The 12090-nt window shown below is 35.6% G+C and overlaps 1 protein-coding gene across 1 annotated transcript; it reads left to right on the top strand.

The window, feature by feature from the left end:
• The first annotated feature begins 3148 nt into the window (after positions 1–3148).
• LOC138306154 (BTB/POZ domain-containing protein 2-like) lies at positions 3149–11183 on the top strand. The gene is made up of 4 exons (XM_069246545.1): positions 3149–3172; positions 4574–4834; positions 5297–5669; positions 8351–11183. The coding sequence occupies exons 2-4, from the start codon at positions 4578–4580 to the stop codon at positions 9002–9004; spliced, it is 1284 nt and encodes a 427-aa protein (XP_069102646.1). The 5' UTR covers positions 3149–3172; positions 4574–4577; the 3' UTR covers positions 9005–11183.
• The last annotated feature ends 907 nt before the right edge of the window (positions 11184–12090 follow it).

The following is a 12090-nucleotide window of genomic DNA, read 5'->3' as shown; positions in this document are numbered from 1 at the left end:
TAAAAACCATAATACTAGCAAGTTATCTGAAATGTTAAAAATCTTTTTGTCTGAACCAAATTTCACATGTATTGTCTATGTGTAACTTGTACATAGACCATTTATGTATTAATACTGTAGTAACAGTGATTACAAACACATAGACTAAAATGTAGTATGTAGTACTATGTACATCTGTCTTTGATTTGAGTTCTAAACAAAAAAGTGGTACCTATTGGGAAGTTGTGACTTGGGCGGAGGGTGAAATACAGAAGAAATAGCTACACATGGAAAAAAGAAAGATATACAGTACCATATGGATTCAAAGTTGCTCCAAAATCAATGAGACTAAATAACCAAAAAAAAAACATGTAAACCCCAAATATGCAATGACCAGATCAATGATAAAGCACCCTTCCACTTCCAGTTATCTGTAGCTATTTCTTCTATATTTCAACCCCCCACTCAAGTTACAACTTCCCAACCTCATGATTCTTCTGTCTTTTAGCCCCCCCCCCCCCCCCCCCCCCAACACACACATACCTGATTGATTGTCATGTTATTTCAGGTTCCTATTCAGGTATTATTCCTTAAAACCAAAAAGGGTATACACACTGTGTACTCTCAAAGGAGGGGAACCACTTCATTCAAAAATGTAATTTACAATTTCATCTTAATTTTGAAATTTTCAATTTAATTATTAATTACTGGACTATTAAAACAGTATAGAACCCCTCGGCTACAGACAAAGTACTGTGGTACACATTTCTCTTAATTAATTACTTTTCTTCAACTCAATCATCTTTTTCTCCAGAGCACAAAAAAGAACAGGAAACAACAGAAAAGGAAAGTAACATACATGTAGGCCTATATGTTTTCTGGAAATACATATGATGTGTTAATTCTCACAGCATAGGCCTACATGAATGTGAAGAATTAAATATTATCAATGTTTGAGAGAATTTCCTAGTTGTAATTCTATAGCAGCTACATGGAATGTACGTTTACATATATACATTGTACGATACATATACATCATAAAAGTTTCTTTCCTTCCAGCTGGACATATTCATGTCATCTCTCTCCAGAACTCAAATATTGTTTACAAAAAAAAAAAAAAAAAAAACAACCAGAGACAAAGATAATTAATTAAATCTCTGCAAAAAACTACACGAATAATTGAACACATATTGTACTTGTAAAATATCTATGTATGAGCTAATTTATTTTCACATCTTTGACAGCTACATGCATGGACGTTCTATGGAACGTTTTCGTGTGGTTTTAAATGGGAAATTATGTTACGATTATTTGTATTTAACCTTCATGATTCGGTTGATGTAAAATACGACGAATGCGATGCTGCAATAATTGCCCCTTGCCGGGGCCCCATCTCTGCATCGGCCGAATATTTGTGTCGATTTCCATGTACAAGATGCTTTTATCGAAAAATTATTACAAAGCATTGTCATTAATGTAAGAATACTTCATTTGCATCAAATGTATCATCTCAAAACAACAATTTGCATACCGCATTAGTGGTTTATCACACGAAACGAAACCGACACGACTGAGAAACACATGTCCATGTTGACATTTCAACGCAGCCTCGTTTTCAAAGAGTTTGGCGAATTTATATTTAGAACTGTGCTAAATTTACACGGGGCTTCCCCAAAATTTCAATGGTCAAAACTGGACACCGTAAGCAGAACTTGACCATCATTATGGTATACAATGACTTTTGGAAGGCCAAAGAACGCATTTAGACTGGTTTCCTTTGCCCGACTATTCACTTTAAAATATCATGTACACAAACTGTTGTCTGCACAGTACAGGTATGCCTACGTAAACGTATATACTATGCATACATGTACATGTATTATACGATGTTTGTCTCCACTTATAAACATTTATTATCGACATTCGTACATGTATATATGTACAACAATTACATATGCATTAACAAGAATGAATGCATGAATTAATATAACCGGCAATTTACTGGATTTTCTATTTACGCTAAGACATTCCGCCATCTAATGATTTCGTATCATTAATCAACCCAAAACAGTGAATCATACTGGGACTAAATTTAGGCCATTTTGACAGTAGGTACTCTTTTAAAATGTCCTAACCAAATTTTGTAAAAACCCTAAAATATTCTAAAGATTTTTAAATCAATCTGAAATATCGCATATAGTTATGCGCACGTTGCAATGCGTGGACGTTATTTTTGGTACATTGTGCGATCACACAACTGTATATATACACTCCTGTCAAATAATCATCATACTCTTGTAAGATTCGAGTCCAATTCAGATTCGTTTCATTATTGGTGACATTGAAAAATATGATTGGCACAGATGAAATAGTAGTTCAAAGTTCGCCGCCATTTTTTTAGAAAAATATTTTTGGTGCACTCAAACCTAAAGTGGATGAATCACATTTGTTAATAATTGAAAGAAAAAAAAACCAACAAAACTTTCGACATCTCATCTGTCTTGTATTTGTTACATTTTGGCTGCAAATTTGTATTGTGACTGGGAAAGGACATAAATACAATATTGCTGTTTGGGTTTCAAAAAGGGAACTCTGTCATACACTTTTACCAGGCAACTTTAATTTGGCAATAGCACAGGCCCCTAGGACCTTTTGATTATTTTAAAAAACGTTTCAAGGGTTTGCATCCATGTTGTTACATATAACGTTTAGTTTTAATAAAATAGGTTTGTGTGCAAATTTCTATTGTACGTGAAAGAGGCCCTTTCTTGCATTGTGAAGACTCAAAGTATGACACTATGGCCGTTAAATAAATAAAATACATGTCTTCTTAGAGCAAATATATCAAATGCACTTGTGTTACGTGCAACTGTGTTGGAATTCATATTAATATATAGTTTGAGAAACAACCCATAGTCAGAAGCACTGCTGCTCATAATAAATAGACTAATGGAAATAATCAATATTAACTCTCAATTGGATAACTCTAATTACCCAGTAATGGAACAATAACTCGAAATCTAGGTGGCCAACTGGGCGGATTTTAGAATTATTAAAATACGTGGTAGTACCGCAGAAATTGTTAATCCCGTCTAGGGCCCCTTAATTAGCTGGGAACTTGACAGCCCGCGCTCCGGTGTGAAAACCTTTTACACATCACGGAAACACTTTTTCACTACTACAGACGCACCAGGTACGTAGGTCATACTGTATCTATGTATATATTTTAATCCCTATCATAATGAACGTTCAGATATCAATATCGCATGATAACTGTGTTTATTTGCATATACTTAGTTAGATAAGTTGTGTTCCGTTCGTTAATTTCCTGGACTATACATAGTGGTCAGTTGGAAGATGTCACACACAGAATACTATATAGCTAGTTCGATGTATACGTGTGTAAACAGGTCACCATTGCTATTTACAACAGAGGATATACACGTGTCGTGATGTACGTGTGTAAACAGGTCACCATTGCTATTTACAACAGATCTAGAGGATATACACGTGTCGTGATGTTTCTGGCGGAACAAGAGTTTTATTGTGTGTGTCATTTTTGTATTAAATCAATGCTAAACTATGATATAAATAAACACGTTCTACATTTAACACTGTACAACTATAAACAAGACATATATCCCCGTTTACACTGATACTTGCACTGTACGTTTAGCGTAAATGATGGATTTTTTTACATTTATTATTATCTCGAATAATAGCGGAAGTAGGTACTATTTTCAATGGTAAGGGTTTTTTTTTCGGCTCACGATTTAAAATCTTAGTCGATTTATGTTTTTATCAAAACGTGCAACGGGCTATTCCGTTATTTCTCTAAGTTTCGCCTACAAAAATGGCGGCCATCTTGAAAAATACCTGAAGTAAATACCCTTTATAATGGCTTCCTGTTTAATTCATATTTTTGGTTGCCTTAGCTACTGACATGCCAACTTTCATTCTCTTATCAAAAGGTGCAATTTGTTATTTGATTAGATTTCTTGGTTTCACCACGAAAATGGCGGCCAACTTGAAAAATACCAGAAGTGGATATCATTTATAATGGCTTCCTGTTTAATTCCTATTTTCGGTTGTCTTAGCTACTCACATGCCAACTTTCATTCTCTTATCAAAAGGTACAGCTTGTTATTTCATTAGTTTTCTTAGTTTCACCACGAAAATGAAAAATACCTGAAGTAGGCACTTTTTGCTCTGGCACCCGCCCTTATGCGCATGCTTGTATCATAAAAATGCTCGATTTTCCCATTTTTTTGGCATATGTCGCTCTACTACAATATCATTTGTAGCTCTATTATTTACACAGTAGTTGTAAAATTAAATCCTGAACATTTTAAGCATCGCAAATGTCAAAATATTGGTAACTTTTGGTGGTGAAAAACATATGAAGTATTGCTCTTGATGTGTGTGTATGAGCATTACAGCACATATCAGTTAAAGTGATATAATAAGCTGTTGTCATGAAAATAGCGTTATTTCACAAGGAATTAAAGAAATAACGATCCAAGCACTAAATCTAGTATAGCTTTCTTTGTATAGTCAGACAATCAATGTAATTGTATTTTTGTTGCTCCTACAGAAAGATGGCTGTTGATTTACCTCCCTCCGACTGGCAGGTTGGAAAGACACTATCTGAAAGCTTAGATCATTTACTGACCTCTGGAATAGGAAGTGACGTCACTTTTATTGTCGGCGATGACAAGACCAGGTTTTCAGCCCATAAACTAGTCCTTTTTAGCAGAAGTCCTGTATTCTTCGCCATGTTTGAGGGTCCAATGGCTGAGAAAGGGGAGATCACTATCCCGGATATATCGGCGGAAACTTTCAAGTTATTTTTAAGGTTAGCTGCTGGTGTATCTGAAAGAATTCGGGTGATTTAAACCTATCTGCAGAAAAATAATGTTTAAGTCAATTAAAGATAATACATTTAATTCAAAGAAAGCTAATATACATTTTATTCAATGAAGGATAATATATTTCATTTAATCAAATATAATGTATTCAATTAATTCAAAGGTAATATGTTTTATTCATTAAAATATAATACGTTTTATTCAATGAAAGATGAAATATTTCATTCAATGAAAGATAATATGTTTTATTCAATAATATACAATCTATGTTATGAAGTAAATATTAGAGAATGTGCTGTTGACCTTATAAGGATAGTTCTAAACAACATTTTCTGTAGAATATTGAATAATAATTCTCAAACATAGATCTGTCAACTTGACCAGCCAAAACCTTTCACAAGACTTGAAATATCACTGTGCACTTGACAGACACATTAACGTTGTTGTAGATATCTATATACAGATCGTATTCACCTGACTGAGAGAAATTTGGTTCCCGTGTTTAACGCGGCCAGAAAATACTGTGTAGACATCCTAATCTCTTCGTGCCAAACATTCTTAACGAAGAACCTCAGACCTGAAAATGCGTGTTCATTTCTTGAACAAGCTCACCTCTTCATGGCAGAAAGTCTTCAGGAAATCTGTGTACGATTTATGATACAAAACGCTGCAGCTGTTTTACAATCGGTGACCTTTAATGACCTCTGCCTGGATTGTCTGACCAGTGTGACGGAGTCTGATGACCTCGGGGTCACAGAGACATGTGTCTACGAAGCCATCATCAGATGGGCTGGGGCACAATGTACCCGGCAAAACATTGAGGTAGGTAGATAGTACAGTCCTTACATCTGTCCCAGATTTATGTTTTATCAACATTTTATTTATCTTTCTTTTTAAAAGCTTATTTATTGAAATATTCTGACATATTTATAGACCATTTATCTCATAAAATATACAAGCATTAAACTAGCTTATGTAGGAAATATATGGTATAAATAGATGCTAGTGCGTTGCAGGCAATCTTCCTCATCTGTATAGCTCACAATTATAGATCTCATAAACATAATATCAAGTATTAGACCATCTTGTTTAGTAAAAATATTATTTGTTCCAGAGCGTTGTAGGCAATCTTTATCATCTGTAAAACTCAAGCGTCTAGATGAGCCATGGAATTCATTTAAAGTAGTATTATATGTTTATATTTACGTCCTTAACTCATATTGGGATATCTATTTTTAAATGGTTGAGAAAAGACGTAGAAAACGTTTATCAAAGACGATTTAATCCATAAGGTGGAACAGCGTTTTTGACGGTGGTCTGTTAACGTGTCCACAACTACATTAGTGACGTCATAATGGTCATTTTCGATAGCAATTATATCGCCATATACTACATCTTGGCTTGAATAGTTGATGAAGTGATTCTGACAAGCGAATATACATATGGCCTCATAGTTTTCATTAGGTTAAAATTATTGACAATAATATGAATTCTTACTGGCGATTTTTATTCTTTATGTCTAAAACAAGAACTCGTTTGAGACTACAGGTACCACTTATTATTATATTCAATTTGCGAAACAAAGATAACTTCAACGTAACCAGTGCAAATAAGGGGCCGCGGTGGCTGAGGGGTTAAGTTGTTCCGACATACATGTATTACCACAAGCCCTCCACCTGTGGGGCAGTTGCCAGGTACTGACCACTTGTCGGTGATATCTCACCGAGTACTCCAGCTTTCCTCCACCAACAAACCTGGTACGTCCTTAACAATGTCTCTCTAAGCCTTATATTATTTATTAGGTCATCTGACCCAAAGTCATATATACCTATACCTATAGTCATCATGCACCGTCCGTCGTCGTCCGCCGTGCGCCGTGCGTAAACTTTTCATTCAAACAACTTCTTCTCAATAACCGTAAGGCCCAAAGTACTCATATTTGGCCTGTAGCATACTGGGATGAAGGGCTATCAAAGTTGTGAGAATTAATGACCTTGACGTGTCAAGGTCACCGGGGGTTAAATAGGCTAAAATCTTTGAACGAATTCTTCTAACTAACCGAAGGGTCTAGGGTATTCATATTTGGCCTGTAGCATGCTGGGATGAAGGGCTACCAAAGTTGTGAAAGTTGATGAACTTGACCTACTTTCAAGGTCACAGGGGTCGAATTGGCTAAAATCTTTGAACGACTTCTCCTAACTAACCAAAAGGTCCAGGGTAATCATATTTGAACTGTAGCATGCTGGGATGAAGCGCTACAAAAGTTGTGAAACTTAATGACCTTGACGTATTGTCAAGGTCACCGGGGGTTAAATAGGCTAAAATCTTTGAACGACTTCTTCTAACCAAAAGATCCAGGGTAATCATATTTGGCTTGTAGCATGCTGGGATGAAGGGCTACCAAAGTTGTGAAAATAAATGACCTTGACCTACTTTGAAGGTCGCAGGGGTCAAATAGGCTAAAATATTTGAATGACTTCTTCTAACTAAACGAGAGGTCCAGGGTACTCATATTTGGCCTGCAGCATGCTGGGATGAAGGGCTACCAAAGTTGTGAAAATGAATGACCTTGACCTACTTTCAAGGTCATAGGAGTCAAATAGGCTAAATCTTTAAATGACTTTTTCTAAATAACTGAAAGGTTCAGGGTACTCATATTTGGGCTGTAGCATGCTGGGATGAAGGGCTACCAAAGTTGTGAAAATTGATGACCTTGACGTTCTTTCAAGGTCACAGGGGTCAAATAGGCTAAATTCTTTGAACGATTTTTGTTAACTAACCCAAAAGTTCAGGATACTCATATTTTGCTTGTGGCATGCTGGGATGAAGGGTTACCATAGTTATAAAAATGAATGACCTTGACCTTCTTTCAAGGTCACAGGGGTCAATTAAGCTAAAATCTTTGAATGACTTTTTCTAACTAACCGAAAGGTTCAGGGTACTCATATTTGGCCTGTAGCATGCTGGGATGAAGGGCTACCAAAGTTGTGAAAATTGATGACCTTGACCTACTTTCAAGGTCACGAGAGTCAAATATTCCAAAATCTTGAATTTTGAACTTCTTCTCAAGTTCTACCAGTGTGATTAAGCTGAAACCTGCATGAAATGATCCTGACATGGTCCCGACCAAGTCAGTGTTGTTATATTTTATGTCGATCCAAAATTCAAGATGGCTGCCACAGATGATCCAAGATGGCTGCCACAGATGCCGTCTTGAAAACACATTTGAACTTCTTCTCAAGTTCTACCAGTGCAATTTAACTGAAACTTGAAACATGAAATGCGACTGATATGATCATGTCAAAGTGTTGTTGTATCTCTGGTTGATCCCAGATTGAAGATGGCTACCATGACACCATATCTAATTATTTTCCTATACAGCTATTGCCAAGATAGTCAGATGACCGTTAAGGCCCTTGGGCCTCTTGTTATATGTATATATTTTTTGTACATTACTTTAACAAATACCTGCTAATATATAATGAAACACATGACTGTTCCAGCCGACGCCAGACAACAAGAGAAAAGTTCTCGGTAAAACTGTGTACACCGCACGGTATCTCCATGTAGAAGAGGATTACCTTCTCGGCAGAATTTGCTCGGACAAAGTTGTACCACCTGAAGACATCATTGATGTCATCAACCACAACCGAAATAAAAATCCCTCTGTACCTGAGAAATTGAATTTGAGAAAACGATCTGTCATCCCGATAAAATTTCATCGGAATGGATATCTGGCTAGTAATTCGTTTTTGTTAGGCGGTCAAACACATGAAGCGGATGAAGCTTTGTGCTTCAGGTCTTCAGTCGATGTCTTCTTGTATGGATTTGGCTCCATATTTTCCAACAAAAAAGGTAGCGTGGATTTTAAAATATTAGATGGCGACAATTGTCTGGTTGAGGCGTCGAAACCGATGTCAGAGCCTCATCCTGATGCCCCAAACATAGGAGATGTGATGTTTGATACTCCAATCAAGATTCTCGCTGGAAAAACGTATACACTACTGGAGCACTCCAATAATCCGGTGTATCATCATTTCGAAAAGTGTGCCTTAAAAATAACTCGTCAGCATATCAGCGTGGAGATCAGTTGTAGCCCGAGGAGTTCATTATCTAGCTGGAAGGCTCATGTTGCATACTTACTTCTATCGGGGTAGTAAACAATATAAGCCGCCTGATACTTGGAAAATATAAACTACCAAATTTTCGCGAGATGAAAAAAATCCGGAACGTTCGGTAGAACGCAAGTTCTTATGTTTAACGAATAATAATATAAAATGCACTTTTATCTCATAATCCGCCTGGTGTCCAGTGATTTCGCCTATGTAATATTTTTGCGTATGTCACTAGTGTAATATGACCTGGAACGATTTTCATTGGCTGGAAATTCATTGTGACGTTAGACAGAAGCAGAAAAACATATTTCCTAGATTCTAAACTATTTATTCCACTTTACTAAATCGTTGGGAAGAACCCATCTGGAATAAGTTGAAAGGAGCACCAAGAAAGGCGACTAAACAACTACTGGGAATGGTAACTTATCTTATCCTGAGAGGCTAAAGAAGTTTAAACTTCCAACCCCGAGTTACAGACGTGTACGAGGCGACATGATAGAAGCATACAAGGCAGTTACAGGGAGATATGACAAAGGAACAACTCAATTCATAAGGATGTGGTCCGACACAACAAAGAAATCTTCAATGTAGCTATAGGACAAACGCACTGAAAAGATTTCCCCAGCATACTAAAACATCGATCAGGAAGAACTCATTCCCGATTAGGATTGCTACAATATGGAATAACCTACCAGACCATGTCGTTACATCAAAGACATTGGATACTTTCAAAAATAGATTGGACAAACACTAGAACGAGCAGGAAATTAAAAACAATAACTATAAATAGAATATCAGCTAGGACGTGACCATTATCATAATATGTAACTAAATAACATTGTGAGTCCAGCAAAGAGGATCCATAAGAAGCATGTACTGGAAACTGGAAAACATCATTAAGAATAATAAAGAATCATTAAGAGAAATAATAAAATGACATCAGGAAAAGGACATAACGTCATAATTACAAGGACGGCAGGACAAAATGGCGGGACAAAATGGCGGCCTCTGCTGAATTTTCGGAGTACATGTTGACGTGAAATTCTTTATTGCGTAGGTATTTGTAGTTATGTGATAAAAAGTATCTAAAATTGGTGTTCATTTCATATGCAATTTTATGAAACTCGTCTCGGAAGTTAATTTTTGCTCGCAAAAATAAAAACTTCTTCGACTCGTTTCATAAAATCTCATATGAAATGAATACTCATGTAATATCCTATATTTATCAGTAGAAGCTCTAGATTCCGAACATATGTATTCGCGGATAAGTTGAAAAAAATGGATAGAAGAAATCTTGTATTGGCGAACATAAAACAGTTTATTGTTGTGGCGATATTATACTGATGTTGGTGATATACATCTCGGTCCAGTTGTGCAAAGTATGATTGGCTTAATCACATGATTAGTGAAATTTATATTCTCATGTACTTCAAAATTTGTGATTATATCTCCAATCACTAAACACACCAAGTAAGTATAGAATGGGATTCTTAGGATTTTTATATAATTCTATAAAATTTGTATTACGAGAAATTATTTTGTTTTTATTTGAAGTCATTTAACTTTGATTAGCTTAATTAGTTTTTGAACAACTTGGCCCTGAGGTTTTGGTAGGTTGTAATTGTCAATGTTATATAAAATCGGAGATCCCAGGGGTAGTTTATTTTGTCGATGTTAAATTGGACCACAAATTTCATGGGGGTCGGATATATTTGATAAGAGATCCAAGGGGGTTGGGTAATCACTTTTGATGGAGATATATTTGATTAGAGATCCCGGGATGGGGTAATCACTTTTGATTGAGATATATTTGATAAGAGATCCCGGGAAGGGGTAACACTTTTGACTGAGATATATTTGATAAGAGATCCCCGGGGTGGGTTAATCAACTTTGATGGAGATATATATATTATTTGACTTGAGATTTACGTTCAAGTCTTGGATATACTTCACATTTTTCATTGTAATGATATAGGCCCCGTGAATGACCAGAAATGCTGGTTCGGTTTTCTGTCATCTGAATTTGTCATATAAAACTGTATCGACGGGTCTAATTATCGTGTATGACATTTATCACAGTCATAGAATGAATCATGAGTGACGGGGGAGAGGGTCTATCTTATATATTAGTAATGGTATCAATTGATTCTATAAATATATCCAGGCATTACAAGGTTAAGGTGTGAGCTTTACTTAAATCTCAATAAATAGTGAATTTTGATTGACATAAAGATCTTTTGTTTGATATAACACATAAGTCATAAGAATTGCTCCAATATTCTTTTAAGCGTTGAACGTTTTTCGGTTCGCATTCATAGCCAATATCATGGTGGGTACAGGCCTTGAAAGGTCCTTAAATTTATGTGTTGGCCTTGAAAGTCCATACATTTAAGTTTGGTCTTGAAAAGTTCTCGAATTAACCAAAAGGCATTGAAAAGTCTTTGAAAAATACATTTGTTCTAAAATGAGATTTGAGTCCTTATTCAAAATTTATATTATAGCGTAAACATTAAATTTGATCAAACTTGCGGCAGAAGTATTGTGGGAATCAACCTGAAATCCATATTTTTTTTAATTCCGGACTCTGGACCATGTTCTCGTTCTGATTCAGACATATGCCAGAACTTTATTTAATAAATTATTTCTTCATTCATAATCATCAGTAATGGTAAATGATCAATTAAGCTATTGTTCCAGAATTTGCAGCCGACAGAACATTTTATTTTTGTATTGATTGATTCTAAATTTGATTTCAACGGGGCCTTAAAAATGACAAAAAAGTCTTTGAAAAGTCCTGAAAAGTCCTTGAATACTTTTCTCTGTACGAACCATGAACATGAATGCCAACTTGGCAGATGCAAATGCCACAAAGCGCGTATAAAGCATTCATACTGGCATGAATGCCAACTGAAAGACGTTCAATGCTTATATTTACATTTGGTTACAATCTTATATTGAAATACCAAGGGATTTTGCATAGTTAATGTCTTAATAATTCATTATCATCAAGTATGGAACAGTCATTTGAATAGCCGTTTCCGTGATTGTGACGTCACAATAATAATGAAGTCATAATAAGCGATTGAAGTTTTAATATAATATAATAGTCTTAATTTGCCTCTACTTTA

The sequence above is a fragment of the Argopecten irradians genome, chromosome 13 (genome assembly GCF_041381155.1).
Source record: "Argopecten irradians isolate NY chromosome 13, Ai_NY, whole genome shotgun sequence".
In the NCBI taxonomy this organism is placed as follows: domain Eukaryota; kingdom Metazoa; phylum Mollusca; class Bivalvia; order Pectinida; family Pectinidae; genus Argopecten; species Argopecten irradians.
Note: the sequence above shows the minus strand (reverse complement) of the source record. Positions and strands in the feature narration are given on the sequence as shown.